The sequence below is a fragment of the Cygnus atratus genome, chromosome 15 (genome assembly GCF_013377495.2).
Source record: "Cygnus atratus isolate AKBS03 ecotype Queensland, Australia chromosome 15, CAtr_DNAZoo_HiC_assembly, whole genome shotgun sequence".
NCBI classification, from domain to species: domain Eukaryota; kingdom Metazoa; phylum Chordata; class Aves; order Anseriformes; family Anatidae; genus Cygnus; species Cygnus atratus.
Window position 1 is genome coordinate 17826848 of NC_066376.1, and position 20976 is coordinate 17847823.

The following is a 20976-nucleotide window of genomic DNA, read 5'->3' on the forward strand; positions in this document are numbered from 1 at the left end:
GAATGCTAAAACATGCAAATATAACACTAGTCTTAGAATATATAACTCTGGCATCCAAATTAATGGCTAACTTCATTTTTCTTTACGCTTCAGTTTTTTGATTGGCTTTCTTCTTCACACTAGTAATACTGCAAAGAGGCCAGAATTCGTACAGTAAATACCTTTTCTTTGGAAGAGAATGGTTTACTTTCTGCTAGCCTGTAAAAGCAAACTTAAAAGAGAATTGTACCTAGGCTGCTTTAATGGTTTTGTCCGTGCCATTGTGGAGAATATGATTATAATTTAGAAAATTATTTTTAGAGTAATCTTTGGGATTAGTGGAGGAGAAACTGGTCAAGTGTTCTTTGTTGTAGGACGCTCTCTGGGACTGCTGATTTGTTAACACTAAGTATGCTTAAACAATGTGGAAAGCTAAAATATCCGAAATAACACAAAGCTATTGTATTATCAGGTAATGGATTTTTTAAAGGCATAGTAAGCACATATGATTAGTAATTTTATTAGATGATGCTTTGTTCGGTATTTTTGAATTAGATGTTCATGCAAGTACTTGCATGAATTACATGCAAGACTTGAGAAATCTTTAGAAGTCTTTATGGACGGTTTTGATACAATAACCACTTGATCTGAATGTAAAGGTGGTGATAAAATTGGTCAGCATAATTTCATTTTAAGATAAGACTTGTCACAGGGTTGTTTTCTGTAACACCAACACAGACAAGCGCACACATGCCAACTAGTAGATGCCATTTGCAGAAGTTATTTTTTCAGTCATTAACCAATATGCTTTTTCAGTTCTTCCTAGAGATGGATATCTGTAGCAAGTAAAAACTGAGACTTCTAAAATTGTCACAACTATAGGTTAAGTTTAAGCTTTTCAAGTGAATTAAATTGGCTGCTTTAAATGTGGCATTCCTCCAACAGTGGCATTTCAAGGTTTTTAGAGGAAGCCTGCCATGGACTGTAAAATTGGTCTGTTTTGGCTTCAGAGTTAACACCGCCTAACTAACAAAAGGGAAAGTTCCCAAAGAATTACAGGGAGAAGAACAGCTTTATTTTTTTTTTTCTTAAGCAAAAGCTGAAAACTACTGTTTACAAGGGAAAAAAAGGATATTCATCCATTCTGTCATTATTCAGAGCTTATAGCTTCTTGTTTCTGAAAGGCTATTTATAATTTTTGAATCAAGGAAACTTGGAAGACTTGCCATACCTTACTTTCACATGAACTTTGATTTTGCTGTATTCTGACTAACATCTGTCACCTTACCTCAGAGCTTGGAGGTGAGACTACATCACTTTTTCCTTACAATGAGTAGGCCAAGGCTTGCATTTTTTTTAAAGCTTTTTTTTTGTTTTACTATAATGCAAACTAACAAACCAGAATAAGGTGACTTTTTTCTTTTTTTAAGATAAAAGTACGCACCAGAAGCCAGATCTGTTGGATATCTAAATGACCAAGTCATCAGCTCTGTGCAGTATGTCCTTGCAGACCAGATGTCTATTTACAGCACTTGGTCTGTTTAGCATCTTTAAGTAGCATCCAGGGCTTATGCAATTTACAGAGTTATTAAAAAGTCCCCAGTAAGTATGTTGCTTATGGGGCTTTTTTTGCAGGTGTGCTTGGGGCTGCCAGCTAGCTTTCTGCTACTCCTACTTTTCTCTAGTTTGTCATCTAGCACCTTTCCCTAGCTGAGCATCTTCTCTTCTTCTTGGGGAGAAAAAAAACCTATCTTCCTCCTTCCTCCAGAAGTTCTACCTGATCCTGTGGGCAGCAGTCAGAACAAGGAAACCTTTTTCTTTGTGCTGTAGTCATGTTCTTCAAGCAAAATACAAACTGCAACATGCAAACAGTAAGCTAAATGAATGAAAGTTTATCTGTCACAAAAGTTTTTCCTGAAAGAAGCTGAACAGAGTAGTTCTTCTCTTATTTAGAAGCAGTGTTCTCGGTTTGAACTATCAAGATAAAGCTTTGAAAAACGTTCTTTAAAGCAGACCACTTCTTTATGATTCTTTGGGTTGCTTATAAAGTCTTAATTTCAACATATCTGAATTCTGCAAGTTAATATTTAAATAGTTCAGAGATGAAATTTTTAAATGATTGGTGTGACTGATAGGATTTTGGAAATGTTTTCTGTTCAGATAGACTTTTCGGTAATGTGAACGGTGGGAGTAAATTGAAAACTGAAAAGTTGAGCTTTGATTTTTTTTTTTTACAAACTTCCCTTAACAAAGGGAAGGTAATACCTTTTTTTTGGTTGTTAGTTTGACCTCTTTAATTATGTCACTACAGTAATAGAACTTCTTGGCTCGCTGTTCAAGAGCGGTGTCCAGCAGTACATAGGTTAATTTTCATACAGGTTCATGATGAACATAGGTAAAAGCTTTAGTTTCAGCTTCTTGTAACAGCAGACCTAATTAAAACCAAACTTTGCTTTAGGGTTGTTTTGCTCTTTGTAGATATAATGGCGTAAGCTATATGGTAAACAACTTATAAGCCAAGAATTCCAGAAAGACATGCATTTCTGTAATCTTTATGCTTCATTTTATATACGCAGTCTTTGAAAGTCACCTGCTGTGAGTAATCCCTCTAATCTTGATGAATTTAAGGGTTGAAATGATGAGACTTTGTATTTTAATATCTAAGTTATTATGTGTATAGTTCAGGTGTTTCATCATGTGTGGTGGTTCTGTCCTGTTGGGCAGCTAAATTTCCACCACAACTGTTCTCTTGTTCATCGCCCTCCTCAAAAGAAGAGGGGGGAGAAGAAAGTATGATTGAAAGCAAAAGGCTCATGGGTTGAGATAAAGATAATGTAATTAAAGTGAAAATAAAAAGGGGAGGGGGGGAACAAAGGCCATGGGGAAGCAAAGAGAAAGGAAAAACAATTATTCTCTACTTCCCGTCAACGAGCGATGGGAAGTGAGAGCTATAATTCAGATCTCTCTAGGTTATTTGGATGTATTCTTTTCCTTTTGATGTAGCTGGAGGTGGAAACAAATGAAAACACCATGTTTTACTGAGCTGGATAGCATGATAATCTAGAGAGGTAGAAGTTGTCTTAGAAATATATTTTTCATACGAAGGGATATCAGAAACCAAAATTTGAAGTATGTGCAAATAGCTTGGCTTTGTGCTGTGTTTGCGGGAGTCAGATTCTCCAGTGTGTACTGCAAATCACTTAATTTCTCTCTGCTTTTATATGAAATTAATTTTCTTCGCAGAAGAATTGCGAAAGAATGTCAATGCGCTCTTCTGCAGCCTGACCAATAGCTTTTCAAACACACTGTACAAGTAAACAGTTGCTGTCGTGCTTTCAGCCACGTGAGGCAGTGCTAGCAGGACTGGTAAATCCATCTGGGTTTAAAAAAAAAAAAGCCTTTTCTTTCTTCAGCTGCATTGGTTTCTCTACCGAGTTCATCACACAGCTGTGAAAACTTTCATCCTAGCTCAGTGCAGAGGAAAGATGTTGACTACTTGAGACTGCTTACGCGTTGCTGTGAAATGTCCTGATCGTAGCCTTGCTCTCCTTCTTTTACTTGACTTGCCACTGAAGCAGTCAGCTTTCAAGTAGCTGACTTAAAACACATCAGAGTTCCTAAGATGTTGTTGTACATTGAGAAATAGACCTCTGACCATGTGATCTGGTTGTAGCCTCTAAACAGATTAGGAATTAGCTTTTTTCTTAACTTAATATATATTTAATTAATTACAGCTTAATGTAATGAAAACCAATGCCATAGCTACAACTTCAAGAACCTAGCTAACTTAATATAGAGTTTGTGTTGTCATACAGAACAACCTTATTACTTTAATTTTTTTGCAGATGAGGAATCTTGCAGCTATAAACACGGATACATGATTAGAGATTATGCTGCAGCTCTGTGCATATAATCCATATGATATAAATTAGTGCTACAAGATGTCGTTGCTGCTGTAACATACTGGAAATGCACTTAAAATCAGTGTTTACGCCACTTCTTCAGGGAGTGTGTGTGTGTGTGTGTGTTTGTATGTGTGTAAATGCTGTTTAGAGAAGTTCTTTGACTAAATAGATAAATGGAGGACCAGTGCCTCAGAGAATGAAAAACTGGTCTTAATCTCTGGTATATGCATTTTTGGCATAAATCTGTTCTTGCTGTTGGGTCTTGTATTGCTTTCCTAAACATCATAAAACCTGGGCGAGGGTAGCTTACCCAGAATTTTTGCTAGAAGTTTTTGTTGAATTTTAGTAAAATTCACCCAGTTGTCAAGTTGTCCCACACTGCCTCTTTGTGTTCCCCCTCCCTTTAATTTCTTGTAAGGTGTACCTTTACCGCTCAGAGATAACCGTGATGTGAGCAAAGCCTCCTGTCCATTTTTTGTCTGGGTGGGTGGCTTTTTGTTTGTTTGGGAGCAATAGCACTGTGTGTCCTGTCAGTATTACTCTGGATCTCTGGGAGTTGTCAAGGAGATGTCAGAGTAATGACATTTTTTTGGTTCCTTATGGAATCTGTTCCGAAGCTAGCCTGCTTCGCAAGATGTCATTCCTGTCCCATTTAGACGAGTGACTGTAATGAAGCCAAAGTTGTACAAGTATGGCTAAGGCTAAACCTAAGAAGAAACTCTGACTCCTTTGTAAACTGTCTCAGTCACTCAGTGGCATGTTTGCATTGCTAAAATTTCTAAAGTTAATTGATTTGAATGTTTCTAATGTATATTGATTTTAGAAACTGCTTTGGGGTTCCTCAGTGCTCAGGGGCACAATACACATTATGTCATATTTGCCCTGAGGCTTAGAAAGAGAAATTAGATAGGACAGTGTGCGCTGTAACTGCTGCCAGCACTCTGAAGCCCCTCTGGCTCACATCTACACCAATCACAAAATCTGTTTTCCCCCAGTATTTTTTTCCTAAGTATTTATAGTAAAGACAAGTTACAAACTGCGTTCCTGGAGACTTCAGTGATACGAGTAACTGTAAGAATATTATGTTCAAAATCATAAACACTAATGGTGAATATAGTAAGGTACAAAGACTCTAGGGAATTACAGATCAGTCTACATGCTTAAAATGTTATTATTGTCTATTTATATGAGGTTTTTATTTACTTTAATACTGTAATCAATCTGGTAAACATTTTTAAAGCTTTTCGAAGCCATGATAGAAAACATTTATTTTAGCTCCCCAGTGAACATAATGCACTGCAAATATTTTGTAACAGTACTGTAGCATCTATGCCTATGACAGGATTTAAGACTACTTTTAATTCTTGTTTTGGAGGGAAATATTGTATGAACTGAATATGAGCTTATACGGAAAACATTTCATAAGTGTCATTTGAAACTATTTAATTACACGTTAAAGGGCAAAAAGAGTGACCTGGTTGATCTCCACTAAAGAGTCATGGTGGCTTTTGCAGTTTTAGGGTTTTGAGATCAATTCTGTCTAAAGCATGATGCAATGCTCAGAACACAGGAAAGAATATGTGTGTTTGTAATGAGAGCTTTCACCCTGTATGCCATGAACCTGGAATTTACTGCACAGAGCTACTTCTCTCCTCATTTGTTCATTTCCCCATTATTTTAATAGTTTTCAGCAGTAACAGTCAGTGGGCTTGAGGCTTTTTAGACTTTTTGAATAAGTAAAATTACTGGCAAGATGTCAAATAATTTCTTGAATCTGGATTGTTAAATAGTGGATTAGACTTATTTGGAGGGTCTCTTTGTCTTATTATAGTTTAAGCTATGTTTAGGATGTTAAAGCCCACTTCTAGCAACCTTGAAGAAGCAACGTTGAAATAAATGATAGAAAGGACAGCTTATTAAAAGGTCTTTAGGCATAAATTTGCTAATGGTGCTTCTCTGTTTTGCTTCAGGCTATTTCTTATGAGAGTAATGGACATTCCATATCTGAATTTGGAAGGACCAGACTGTAAGTAGCTTATTTCATTGTGAACTTTGGATGAGTGTTACCACTGATGCCTTGACTTAAAAAACAACAACAAAAAAAAAAGTGAAGCCCTGCAGGCCAATCAAGTCCTTTACTAGATGAAGGCTTAACTTATTACTTCTGTAATATGTCTTAGAGATGCATGAATGTCTTCAATAGTGCTTCCAGATGAGTAGCATTTCTATGTGAAGACATTTGCCACATCATGCATTGGAAAGCTTAGAATGAAGGATGACCCTTTGTTAAATACTAGCTTAATAGTATAAAAAAAAAAAAGGCAATTCTCAGAAGTAAATGCTGGAGAGGAAAATGCCTGCTGTAAAGGCATGTATGTAACTTTCAAATGCAGTAGGTGATCAGATCACTGATCAGTGGCTCTGCAGATCTATTGGAATGGTTATTTAATTATGCTACATGCTTCTTTCCTCAATTGTTCAATACTGGGTGGAAGGATAGTGTAGTGTACTTTGGGTTATTGAGAGAAGGCCAAAGCTACTAAGCTGTGAAGATGCTACTTCCACTTGCTAGTCAAATTGCAGCATCGCTTTGATGCTTTGCCAAGAAGAGTTGCCAAAAAAAGAGTCTGTCTCTGAAAGTCTGTCTCTTTTATCTGAAAGCCAGCCCTAACAGACTGATGCAGATGCTTCAGCAAAGTCTGAACCAGAGATACTTTCTAAGCTTCAAAAAGGAAAGTATATGTAAGGTGGCACTATGACTACTTTAGAAAGTTGATTTCCACTCTGAGAGTTCAACACTACCGTAGGTTGGGGAAGCTAGCTGGTCATTTGTTGCTTGTAGGTTGTGTATTTGTGGAGAAGTAAAGCCACACAAAGAATAAGGCTACAATTCTGAGGTAGGTATACTTAGACAGTTTTTTTGTTTGTTTGTTTAAAAAAGTGCAGCAAACTAGGTGACTGTTACAAATGTTGTTGTGTTTGTCAGTTTGTTTATTCTGTAGTATTATAGCCAGTTTGTGCATTTTTTCCAGAAAGATTGAAGTTCAGTAACACATACTAGGTCAGATGGTACTGAATATGTGAAAGTGACTTTCACGATCTTATTTTGTTACTGTGCTTTAAAAACTTTAATCTTTTTAAGGAAGTTTCCACCAAATAAAGTAGAATGTGATTCAAATATTTCTCACCTGGGTAGGTAGAAGGGATGGAGTTTTAAACAAAGGATTCAAAGTGAATTTAAGAGTAAGATAATACTGAAGGCTTATGAGGAGTTTTTTCTCATTTAAAAAAAAATGCATGTTGTGCCCTTTTTTGTTTTTTGAAGTGGTAGATTTAATCAACAAGATTCACTTGTGCTCATGAAGTGATTATTTTCTTTAGCTGCTTCTGCTTCCATCCAATTGGATGGTCAGGTGCTCATGAAAACCTGTAATTTGTTGACAGGGAATTGCTAGCAAACTCATACTAGCCTGGCTCATTTTCAGTGAAATGGGTTAAAGCACTTAGAAGCAACTCACAAGTTGTATAAATTATATTTCAATTGCCATGATCAGACAGGTGACCACTTCATGTTTTTCTAAGCTGCATGGATTCCGCTAATCAACTAATTAGACATGTTGCAACTTACCGCAGGGTCATGTTCTGGTCTTCCATATTTTGGCAGCTCAAAAACTGGGCTCTTTACCGATGTGGAGCAAAACCAAGTAGTCTACTCAACACAAAAGCTATGAAACCTATTTTCCACTGACTTCATTAAGCATTCAGTATTTTAGTCATGAGATGCTGAGTTAGGACTGTATTTTTTCCTGTTGGTGTGTTCATAGTGGAGCTTCTGTGAAGATTTCTTTTAGTATTTTAACATTGTCATTGAGTTATTCTGCAATTACTTCCATAGAAAATAGATGCATTTGGAAATCTGTACCGTTGCCATGTCTTGTTTGGTTTAGGAACTTTTGTTTTACAGGCCTCCAAGTAGCTGCTGTGTTCTATTGAGTTTACACAAGGGGTTCAAAAATTATTTGGGAATTAAAAATTACATGGGCATTTTGGAAGTGAGTGGGAAGGCTTAAAACTAAAGCCTATTAAAATCTGTGCCATCTATTCAGGAAACACTAACTATTGAAAGCTACGGTTCTCAATTTCATGCAAAAGTGAAAGCCTTGGTTGGTGGAATAGAGCTACACCCAGAAACATACATCTGTTTTGCTATAATGCACATACCAGGCTGAGCACACTTCGTTTATAACCACCAGCCAAAATTAAACTTTAGTAATTACTAATGCTTTGCTGTGATGTGAGCAGTCCACAAGTCTTTTGTTCAGTGAACAGTGCAAAGTTGCATCTTAACCAAATGTGGCAATAAAACTGAGCAGGTTTGTCCTTGCCTAATTGGGTTAAGTACATGTGAAACCTTAATATAGCAATATCAAGTGGTTGGTGGAGTGATTTTTGGACATGTGCACTATGAGTAAGGTCCACTGTGAAAAACTATCCTATTTTAATGCTGAGAGCAAAAGAGATCAGAAACTGGAGAAGTCCATATCAAAAAACAATTCAGGAGAGAAATTCACTGTGGTGAGTCACTCGCATATCTGTATACCCAAAGAAGAGAGACTCTCTTCCTGAGAGTTTTTCATTTTGGTTAAGTAAAACTCTTATCATATAATGCTGTGTGTAGTTGTGCCTTGAATTGCCTTTAAGAAATTGGAGCAGTAAATTATGAAGTATAAAACTGCTGCACCTTAATGGTTCAGCCTCTGTCTAACATCAGATGTAAAATGACAAGGTGAGACCTTGCAAAGTGGCATGTAGAAAAACAAATCTCTGCAGGTAGCTGTGAAGGGGCTCACTTGATGACTGGTAAATAGTTTCATATGAATATGGAAAATATATCAATTTCTTTACACCATAAAATATAGATTCCACTTGCTTCCTGCACAGTAGTAATTCTCAGGCTCTAAAAGCTTGAGTGTCTAGCAAAAAGAACTTCAGTTGCAGATATATTGTGGAATTTTCCTATGTACAAGTGGTCTTTACTGGACAAGGTCAAGGGTCTGTCTCGTTCAGTGTCCTCTCTCTGATGACTGAAACCAGAGGTGTAGAGGAAGTGTGTAAAAGTAGGTTAGACATACAGTGATAATTCGTGCTGTGCTCTGGTCTTGTCCAGCAGCTTGTGACTTGGGTTCTCTCTCTCGCAGAACTCCAAGTAACTGCCAGTGTACACCAAAGATTTATTTAGCGCTTCTTTGTTAGAGGTTGGCCTCTCCTGGTGTAGTTTTTATTTAAAAAAAAGTCTGTCAGTGTGTGTATTCTAGCTTGTACCTAATGTTATGTGAAAACTACATTGAACATTGTTTCACAGTAAGTTTTTTTATTGACAGAAAAATGGTATCATTGAATTATTGCTAACGATTTGCTTAAACTAGAGTTAGAGCACAAAGAGGATGGGTTTTGTTTTTTTTATTTATTTTTCTGTCCTAGAACTTGGCACAAAAGCTGTGAATTTTGTGGGCAGTTCCTGCTGCATGTAATGCTGCTTCAATTTCTTGTACTAAATCCTGCTAGCTTATTTGTATATCTACTTCATGCATGATTGCAAACATGTTTTCACTAGTGCCTGATGTAGTTTCGTAGGTCTTGGCCTGTTTTCTTTAAATTTTTTTTATTATTTATTTTTAAAGTTATGGGACCGTATTAGGTAACTTTTCTTTTAGGATTTTCTGAAGATACCGGTGGTAATTCTTATTCTAATAAGTAACTTCTTGTTTTGCAGTGCAGCCTAAACGAGATCATGTTCTTCATGTTACTTTTCCCAAAGAGTGGAAGACGAGTGACCTTTACCAGCTTTTTAGTGCCTTTGGTGAGTAATGTGGTCTATCCTTCCTTACATCCTTTTTTTCCTCTTTTGTTAGCAAGTCCCTCTGGGTTTATTTTTAATTTGTGGATGCAGATTTATTCCTAGTATAGGCAATGATGAGTGATCTGTAGTGATTTTGAATAGTGTCCTGTGGACTTGTTTTGTAGTGATGTGTTGAAAATGTCTGCCTTGCTGACCTGCTCTTTAGAAATCTTTGTTACCTGGTGCCTGTTCAATATTGTGGACCTTTGACCCTTTTTTTCATAGCCTCTCCTGGGAGGAGGTAAGAGTTTTTATTATGTAGGTGACTGAAGGGAATGGAAATTGATGTGAAAGATAGATCAAGATCTGAGGAATAAGGTTCATCCCACAGGGTGCTTAAAGCAAAACTGCAACTTATGTGACTTTAGGCAAGCAAGCTTTAAAATTTGATTTCAAGATTGTGAACACCATTCAAGTTGGAGGAAACAACAATAACAACAAAAGCTATCAATAACTGGGTAGTCCTATTACTCCTCTACTAAGTAATAGTGTATATAATTTAAGGACATGGAGGTCCTTCGTAACTGGCATTGATCTCCTGATATGTAAATCTTGCAACAGAAAGCAATGGTTGGGCCTTGTGCTGTTAAAACAGAACAGGAGTGGTCTTTCATAGGGCTGTAGCTTTATGTTGGTTGTTGTTTCCAAGACTCTTATTGTAGACTAGTTTCTAATTGCTTACAAATAAGTAAGGTAATGCTTCAAAAGACATCTTCTGGTCTTGCAAGTAGAAAAGTGACTAATTGGTTCTGTCTGTATTATGAAATGGACCTTTCCCCTTTTGGAGAAAAGCAAGTGAAGAGATGTCTGTAGCTAGTACTTGATCAGTATATATTGTAGGTGTTTCGAAATATTTGATTTTCCATGTTTAATGACTTAAGTCAGAATTTGCAGTTTGGCAAAAAGATACAGGGCAAGCCTGAACTTAACCTCCACTGACAAAATTACTATGCTAACCATAAGGATATTTAATTACAAGTAGAGGGATAGAAATCCTTCAGAATACTCTATTGTTACTCTTGGGCTTGCTGTGGATTGCCACTCTGGTTTACATAGTAATAGCATTTGTCTCTTCTTCACCTATAATTATGATTCAGTAATCTATGCAGGGTCTCTGAATATATAAAAATTGACTTGATTCTTTCTGACTTGATCTGCACTGCAGTATGATGCCATTATAATGCAGAATAGAACTTAATATTCCCACTTGGTAAGTCTAGAATATAGAAAGGTGCTGAGATTCTTCAAGAGGTGGACTTACAGGATTAAGAACCTGTACAGTTTGGTATTATTTCTATAGACTTTTGAAGGCTCAGCCATGTAACTTTTCTTATTTTAACAATTCCTTCTTTTCAGTATTGTTATGAAACGCGAGTATGTATCACTACCACCAGGTGTCAGGCTTACACATCTGAAATATTAATCAATTTTGAAATTGTTATTTCTCTTGTTTTTACGGATTCCAGAGCTGTGTGTTTTCAGATCTGGATTTACAAATTCATGGTATTTGGATAGTGCTTTATTCACATTTTATTTTAGGTCTTAATGCCATGCAAACCGCAGGTGATGCCTTCCAAAATTCTAGGAGCACCCATGCTTTTTCAGCTGTAGCTGGACAGAGACACAGAGTATGGGGTGATGTGAGGTTGATTTGCCAGAAGCCAAAAATCACGGCAGCAACAGACATCAATTATCCCAATTTACAGTGCCATTTGAATGAATGTGGTTTTAAATTAAACTTTTACCTGGATTATAAATCAATTGTTAAATTAAATAGCAACCTTAATCTGATGTTATAGAAAAATCATTTTGAACTTGTTTTAGTCTAGTACAAATTGAAGCAGAGTTGTAATCTTCCATGAAGTTTCTGATGAGAGCAGTCAGACAGCTGAAGGGACTGCAGTGTCAAACTTGGAACTATTTTACATTTGCTACTCTAGAAGGGGTGCTCATGATTCTGAAGTCTTTCAGTACTGCATGCATACCAACTGGACACCTGTTCATGCAAGATGTCTTTACAGTCTCATGGGTGAATGTAATTTCTCTGTACAAGTACTTGCAGTACTATGCAGTCTCTTAAAACATTCTCTTTAAATGCTGATGCAAAATGTGAAGCTATTAAAATAGTATTTGTTGGAAATCATAGCTTTTGTATATACCTTTCACTGCTATTTAAATTAATATGTTTAATGGGCTTTAATTAAAACCTATACTAACAAAGTATTGTAAAAACTGCTACTAATCTTTTTTTTCCAGATGAGTGGAGTCAAACCCCTCTGTATTACAAATTGTGAGAACATGAGAGTAATCTCTCTGTTTGAGAGAGAGGGGAACACTGGTGGTATAGTGTAGTTCACGGAATCATAGTGATTGTAATGCATAAATTGCTTTTAAAATGTAACCATTCCTTTTGTATTTAAACCTTGTTCTTGTAGTCCAAGCTAGTACATACGTGAGTTTTAAATGACTTTTTAAAATGAATCATAGAATCTCAAAATTGGATTTGTTCCATACACTGTGATACTTGTTCCTGCTTCCCCCTGTACTATCTCCCTGTTTAACTCCTCTTAAAAAAAAAAAAAAAAAAAAAAGGAGCTTGAAAAATATCCCTTTCAAAGGTAAGCAATATAGTATAAGAAAAATTTCTAGCACACAGTATATGGAAAGTATTCTCCTACAGCACATGTTCAAATAGACATCTGAGCTTTGTATAGTGTGTTTTTTATTATTTGTATTATTTTTTATTTTAATCCTATATTCCTCTATGGATTTTTGGCCTTTCTTCCCCCTCCTCATGCCAATGTTTCCTTCAGCTGTTCTTGCTTTCTTTGTACTGTCTTCTTGCCAGAAAGGTGGAAGCTCTGTTAACCCTTCTCAGTTATTCACCACAAAAATGTTGTTTGCATTTAACATAGGCTTCAAGCCTTCTTCACAGAATAAAAGATTCAGCTGTTTCTTTTGTCTGATGTAGTACGTGTTAATTTCTTTTTATTTTTTATTTTTTGTTAAAGAAGATCCATATAATCTTTAATATCTGTGCTAAGGCTTTAGTTGTAAGTAGCAGCTGATTAGAAATGTATAAGAATAGTTATACATGATATTAACTGTTCTGTAACAACTTCCTTTGGTTTTAAAACTTCACATCTTTTATTAAATGTCTCTTAGTTGTTTAGTAATGAAATAGTGAATTCCCCCTGTATGTCCTTCATATGGTTTCTGTTCTTGTGTCTTCCCACAAATATGTACGGACATCTTTCTTAGAATTTCTCTGAAGTCTGAATCCTAGTTCTGAATCTCTTATCTGAATCCTGAATCTCTTATACAGAAGACTTTCCATACCTCTTATCATTGTGGTACAAATTGAAGAAAAACCTGTCTGAATGATATAATCTAACGGTATCATTTTATTCTATGGATTTTAATGTTGTTTGCTTATTTGTATGTGTTTATATTGAAAGGTTTTAAATTTATTTGTTTAAAATAATAATAAAACCCAAACACACACATTGCTTTCCACCTTCATCTCAGAAGCAACAAATCAGGTTTTAATGTATTTAGGTGAAGATGTTTTTATTCCAAGTTCTAATACTTTGTTTGACAACTTTTTTTTAGCAATGGACTTTTGCCTGTAGTAGTGTAGTAGCAAATAGACAAGGGTTGTTTAGCTAGCAGTGGTCATTTCAAAGTATTGAAGGCATTTGACCTATTCTGGAAGTGCAAAAGAAGAAATCTTCTATTTTATTTCTCTAGAGCTGGTATTCTATTACATTGCTGAATGTTGCTTATTTGGATTAGCCTTGCAGTAAGCTGGCATGCGGCTATGTTGATTGCTTAATATTGCACTTCAAATACAGATGCATTTGCTTTTCAGATCTTTATTGTCCTTTCACCATACTTTTGAAATACACAATATTTACTGAGTACCTAGCAATACTTCTGGATGACCTCATTTATCAATCTTGTCTCTTAAATTCCTATTTCTTAACAAAAAAGAAATGCAACATATCTGAACAGTGTCTGTTAAGCATGGAGAATTGCAAAAGACCATTGGTTGCAGTTCTCTTTAGGCTGCAGCTCAGTGTTCACTATTTAATGTTTGACATGCTCTTACAATTATATATTTAAACTGAATAAATGTAAGTATAAAGATAGCTTATGTTGTCAGGTATTGAAACCCTTAATTATCTAAAATACCAAAGCCATTTAGAGCGCAGCAGCCTTACTGTAGCAATGAGTACGTATCTGATACTGAAATCATGTGCCATCAATAGATTGGATTTTTATTTACTTATTTTTAATTGGTACTTAATGGAAACATGGGCACTGATGTCCACTTTGGTATCAGCTAAATTCATTCAGGAGATTTTGGTCCATCGCTGATCCTCTGTGCTGTTTTATTCTAAGGATACGTTTGTAAGATATGCAGGATAATTTTTCTTTCTGGTCTTTTTTTGTTGTTGTTTTTTTGTTGTTGTCTGCTGGAATTCATTAATTTCCATATAGGAGAGGGACAGAATCTGGACAGCACTTAGGTCTTGCGGAATTACGGAAGAATATGTCAGCTGTCTCAAAAAAAAAAAAATTGTAATTAGAAAAAATTGTAATTAGAAAAATTTGTAATTTGAAAAATTTGCAAAAAAGGAGAACTCAATACTTAAAGAAATTTGGAGCAGTAAGTTGCCAATGTCCTTAGAGCAATGTTAATTTTTGCAGTAGTTTCTAATATTTAAAGAAAGCTGGGTGTCAGGATTCTACCAAACACACATTAATTTTGAGCTGCAATTTTAAATCAGCTTCGGCAGTTCCCATGTTGTGAAATGTTAAGTTGCCTGCCTAGATCTTGTTCTCCATAGAGTAAAGATCCTTAACCATAGGCAGCGAAGACCTATGTTTTTCAAGACTGAATTATTAGAAGTTAAATTTGCCTTATGAAGTGTTTAAAGAAATTCTAACATTTGCCTTCTCAGTGAAAGCTGCTCTTACTAGCAGCCTTAGCTCTTTAATACAGGAAAATGTCAGAAACCATACTGATTTAATTATGGTTTTTGGCAGTGATTGAAATGATCATAACTTAAAGTTCTAAATAGCTGGCTACTCAGATGTATAGCATGCAAACTGAATCTAACTAGGCTTTTATTTTTTATAATTAGAAAATCTGCTTATTATCTGGCTGGATTTCAGAAGAGACTTTTCTCTAACCTTGTAACCTGTAATTAAATTAAATTTTAATAGATTAGACATCTGAAAATAAAAAGCATTTTAAGTCAGTTTGCGTCATTTTTTTAACCTTGTAATGTCTGAAGGTTAAACAGTGATGTAACATTATATAAACTTGATTTCCTTAGTCTCCCTGAAAACAAGTTGTAGCAATTTTCAGTATCTGAAGTATATAAACAGTAAAGCACTTAGATGAGGACAGGAGATGTAAAGGGATTTCAGACTACAGTAAGTCCTTGTGTCTGGGATGAGAATCCTTGCTTATACTTTTGCTTGTTTGTAAGCTCTTTTTGTGCTAATGTGACATTTTAAGCCATTCGCATAGGCAATGGAATCACTGCTTGATGAGTGGAGGAACGTATTTCCAGTCATTTTTCCATGGTAACAGCTTCCAAATGAGGTGCACAGTTTCATGCATTTGTCCTCGTATTTACTCAAATTAAGTTTTCATTGCACATCCAGAAAATAGTGTGTAGTGTGGCACAAACCAGATTTCAAGGATTTAGAGTGTTGCAATACCTAGAGTTCTCCACTTGTGTGAACCATCTTCCACCCCCATGCCCCATTCCTTTACTGGAATCCCTTATCTTGCGTGTCTGTACGAGGAAAGAAACTGAGTGATAACTTGGCCATTCCATGCTGTGTCTTCAGGAAATGTTGCAGTTCTGAAGGATGGAGAGGTTTTTAAACCCCAAAAGCTGTTCTTTCTCTTGGTACAGAGCTGAAATTTCCTAGCAAAATTGCTTCAGATTTTTGTTTCAGAATTATACAGGACACAAGGAAGGAGGAATAAAAAACAAAAAACAACACTAAGTTTACTTGAATTGTTAAAAGATTGGGGGGTGAGGCTGAAGCTACGAAGAAGCAGAAATCCTATAGGATCAGAAAGGTGTTACACATCTCTTACCTTTTTCCTTTTGGCCCTTATTAAGAGGGTTTGATAGTAAACAGGATGAATATGCAGCCCTAATGGTCACTGCTTTCTGAACAGTTCCAGGCTCATAATTATACACCTTTACCAGGGACTCTTGTTGACAAAAAAAGATATTCTCTGCTGAAGATATGCTTAGTTGACTATCTTTTCTTCCATGGCACAGCATATAAAATACATGACCAATTTTGAGACAGAAATAGTCATAACCATTTCTTTTGCCTTTTCTAGGTAACATTCAGGTGTCGTGGATTGATGACACATCAGCATTTGTATCATTAAGCCAGCCAGAACAAGTACAAATAGGTAAGTGTTTCTGAAATTACTTCAGTGCTCAGCCAGGACTTCAGCTATCTCCTGTAAAATCCTCTAGGCTAACAGTGTCTGCGATTCGAATGGCAAAGCCACTGAGCTGGTCCAGATCCTTTAGGAGGAACAAAACTTTCATAGTACCAGCACGTGTTGCACCAAAGACAACAAGCCCAAACTGGATTTAGTTGACAGTTTTCCATGACCCTCCTAGTAGCCGAACCTGTAAGTAGAGTATGGCTACTTTTTTCACTTGATGCAGTGTTGTTTTCTTTCAAAGTTATTTGCTGTCACTTTGCACAAAGCAAAACTATCAGGACTTTTATGATCTGTTTTTGTCTCCAGATATGCTCGGGACTGATGCATGTTTGATTTGTTTCCATTTGCAAGTGACAACTGCAGTAGAAAGCCTTTTTGTGTGTTGTAGAGCACATGCAAAATAGCTTTAGTCTCATAACTCAGCCTGGAATGCTAATGTGTCTACAATTTGTGTATTAATAGCATGCAATGTCTCCAGACTTTATTTTTTTTAATCTTCGTTCGAACTTTTGAGCTTAGCTTAGCTTTGAAACAAATTCATGGAGATAAGATCTACAGGAAGTACACGTTTAACTTTATTGGAAGTTGTTTTTGTATTTTTTCATAGTGCTTCTTGTTTGGTTATTCAGTAGATTTATATATTTCGGATTTTAGGAGAGGAGTTGGTTTAAAGAAAAAACTGCATGACTGTATAAACAACTCGTGAACCTGCATTCGTAATTCACATAATTACTATAGATTGTAACCTATTACTTAAGTAGTGTGCAAGCTAACACTCTTGAGCAATCATCAAGAATTAGCCAAATATATTTGTGAATGCTTTGGGAATCAGATAATCCCATTTCACATTGTATAGATCACTGAACATCATACCTCGTGTTCAGACTATCCACTTGCTTTGCACAGGAAAGGACAAATTGTTATAGTTACTGTGTTCATTCTATTTCCATATCCATGTCTGTTCTGTTTACACTGTCTATAGGAAAGAGTTGGCTTTAACATACCAGTCAAAAGAAGCATGAGAAGATAGTCTAGGGTATATATGGTGCTCGGAAAGCTATTCAGATTGTGATTCTTGCACCTGAGGAGTGAGAGGAGATGGTAGTAATTGGGTTAAGTATCATTTAATGGCTAATGAGAGCATACATGTAAATAAAATCAGAGCTGAATGGAACAATGAACGTGAGGTTAAATAAAACTCCAAGAAGCGGAGGATTTAAGAGGACAATTATTTGGTCAGAGCAAAAAGCAATTCGCTTGATTCTAATTAGTAGCAAACAGAATGGTTTTAGTAGCAGTGGTTTGTATGGAATGAAATGAGACTGGGCCAAGTATTGCGTAGTAGTAATGTTTGCATAGAGGGCAAAGAATGGACTACTGTCGTGGTTGAGGAGGGGTAGCAGACTTGAAAAGATTGGAATTACTGGATTTAGTTGAGCATGTTTATGGTTGTTTTTGTTTTAAACTTTTAAGAGGTGCAAGCTAACATGGCTGTTTACATGGGTTATGAGAATCCTGTAAATTGCAGTGAGTTACAAACTTTTGTAAGGCTGTCTGACACTGCTTCTCTGCTCAGATGCACATGGTAAAAAAATGAAAAGTGACCAATGTCTCTGAATTTACTGGAAGTATTGCTTCCAGTTATGAAGAAAAGCAGTTTGTTTTTGAGATATTTTTTTTGGTTGATTGTAGTTGGACCCATGAGCCCTTAGTGGTTTTTGGGTTGAGGAACTACCCATAAACTTACTGCTGAGAACAATGACTGGAAATAGACTATTGTACATGATAGTTCTACGAGTGTCATCCCTATTTATTCAAATGTTCATGTCAAATGCTGTGGAGCCAGTAAAAATAGCAGTATACATAACACTTTTGATTAAGCGGCTGAAATTTTATCCCACTTTAGAGTTATTCTGTCTGAATTCCCACGCTTAAGTTCTAAAAAGAAAAAGCAGCGTAGAAAAAGCCACTGAGATCACCATTATCTGTCTTACAAAGCTAAAATAAAGAAGCTTTCAGGTTTAGGATGCATAAATACTGCATTATTATCTAATTCTTTTTATAACTTTCTCCGAGTGTTCATCATACTTCTTCATACATACTTATCTCCTCAGAGAATGATGAGTGCTTACCAGCAGCCTCCTTATAGAAACCACTCCATAGCAGAAGGAGCATTGTTGCCCCACCTGTGTTTAGACAAATGGCCCATATAACTCCTAGTGAGAAGTTACCAATAAAGAATTATTTCAAAATAAAAGTGGTCCTCTTTTAGCTAGCTGTGTAACTCGGGAGAGCATTGCTGACGCTTCTTGCATGTCATCATCTCCGCATTATAGTTAGCGGTGCTACCAGCATGCCATCGAAGGTTCGAGGGAAATGCTGTTCATGCAGTAGTGAGCACATTAGAAAATTGGAGGGAATAAGACTTAATCTAAATTATGTTCAGTAGAAGTGTACTCTGGGCTGTGCATTCGCAAATTGTGTTTGTGAAGTAGGAGCTTATCTGAAGTGTCTGCAGCTTTTTATTTCAGACTGATTAATCTTACTCAGTTTGGTCTCAATGTGTGAGGTATAGGCTGAGAAGAAATTGAATGAAGGGTTGGAATTGCGCCACCTTTTTGCATTTCCAAAAGGATTTGTCTTTGTGGTGAATTACAACAATTTTTTTCTGCTTTTAAGTTGATACCTTCATGTACAGAATATCTGTAAATTACAAAAACAAGTTTCTCTTTGTACATTTTCCACCGCCTTTTCAAGCTGCTTGCTTGTTTCTTGACTTCCAAGGCTATTAGTTTTATTTACTTATTTATTTATATATATATATATATATATATATTTGTGTGCGTGTATACACACATACTGCTACAGTAACTTTGCCACTACTATCAACTGAGTTAATAGCCCATTGTGCGCCAAACATTCAGACACATTCACCACCGTCACAACTTTTTTTGTTTTCAAGCTCATTTTGTTACAGCAAATAGGTATTGTGGAAAGAACTGAATGTCTGCAGAATATATAAACTGAATCTTTCTGGCACCCGTGTCTGTCTTTCTTTTTAATGCTTTGACAAACTGGGAGGCTTGTTCTGTGGCCTGTGTGCTAGGAAACAAGTTATTTCTTTGAAAGCTCAGGTGATTATAGCTTTTCATAGATTTTTATGAAATGAGGTTAGTAAAATCTTATATACTGAAAGTACTCAGCCAGTGAAGCTGATAAACTATAGCAACCTCAATTACCAAAAAGCTGCGTGATTTTTACTGTAAAATTGCTTAAGCCTCTTGGTTTTTGCTGTAATAAATATATCATAAAATCAATTGTTGTTCTATTTCCTGATTTAAATTTCTTTAATAAACTGCTTTGGCAATAAAAGTCACTACTCATCCTCGTGATTTAGTGAGCAGTATTTAGGTAAAGAACCTAGGAAAAACTAATGATGTGGCCTGTTTTTTAACCTGTTTATATAAATATGTCTGCATCTTCTGGGCCATATAAAAAAAAAAACCTCGGAGAACTGTCAAACAACGTGATACAAAGCAAGATGTTGCTGCAGACATATGTTTATGCTTACCTCTTAGAGTTGCTTCTGGCTTTGAGCTGGTATTAATATGTGTAATACGTGCAACAAAATCATTTATGAAAAATAAATGAAATGAGAACATGAAGGGTGTGTGGAAGTTTCCCTGTATTTATAGGGTGGTCAGATTCAGCCTCATATATGAGTCTAAACACAGTAAAAAATAAATAAAATTCAGATTTGTTTTGAATCCTTTTAATGAGGAGAACATGTGGGAAAAACTATGAAAATCTGATTTGTTCTGTAATAATCTGGATGGAGTGTTAACTGATTGTATGCCTACCAATTTTTTTTAATTTGGTTCAGACTTGGAAGGTATCCTTATTTTTCAGTTGCAGCAGTAATTCAAATACTGAATATTGGACTGAACTAATGTGCAGTTATAAAATTGAACAGGGGATCATTTGAAGGCTGATTCGCAGGCACCCCTGCAGGCGTGTGCTCAGGATAGCCAGTTGATACAGTTCGGTTGTTCGTTACAAACTTTCCTCTTCTGCCTTTTTATTTTTTCATCCTTGTAGGTGTTAAAAGAGAAGTCGAAGCATGTGATCGCTCATATCACTAGTTTTGTGTATAAGGGTGGCACTGAGATTGTGATGGTCTCGTGTCCCAGGTACAGTGTTTCTGAGCCGCTGCTGTAGGCTGTGCCCGGCTGGGCGGGATAATCCCAGAGCAGGTTCCTTGGGAGCGGACAGCCGGCATGCAGCTGGTGAAGGAAATGGAAGGGGTGGTGATGTGAGTGGGCAAAGAAGACTAAGAAGGGACAATGAAAGACAGGGGAGGACTGTTTCAGGGTTTGGGGCCAATTTGTTGCTTGCTCGTAAGCTACCCATCTCCTCCATTCCAGAGATAGGGGCCCAAATCCCTCTCTTAAACCAAACATCCTGCCCCTACGAGAAGCCACCTCTTCCACAATTGTTCTCGCTTTGCATCTGAGTCAGAGGAAGAAAAAGAAAAAAGAAAAAGAAAAGGAGAGGTAGTGGTTGGTTCCATACTAAACTGAGACAGGATGGCAGGGGATAATGTTGCTGGTAGGTGGGAAGGGGCAGAGTCTTGATGCAACATTGCTTGTCCCTGGGTGGGGACTCTTCCTCCCAAAAATGAGAATTCTGAAGGCCCT

General features: G+C 36.4%; 1 protein-coding gene across 5 annotated transcripts in view; it reads left to right on the forward strand.

Annotated features, from left to right (window-relative positions):
• The window catches only part of PARN (poly(A)-specific ribonuclease), a 61800-nt gene that overhangs the window by 19369 nt on the left and 21455 nt on the right, over window positions 1-20976 (forward strand). For all 5 annotated transcript variants that reach the window (XM_035548900.2, XM_035548898.2, XM_035548899.2 and 2 more), the window contains 3 exons: window positions 5855-5910; window positions 9658-9744; window positions 16163-16237. In XM_035548900.2, coding sequence (XP_035404793.1) covers window positions 5855-5910; window positions 9658-9744; window positions 16163-16237 — 218 coding nt within the window. The remainder of the gene's footprint in view (window positions 1-5854; window positions 5911-9657; window positions 9745-16162; window positions 16238-20976) is intronic.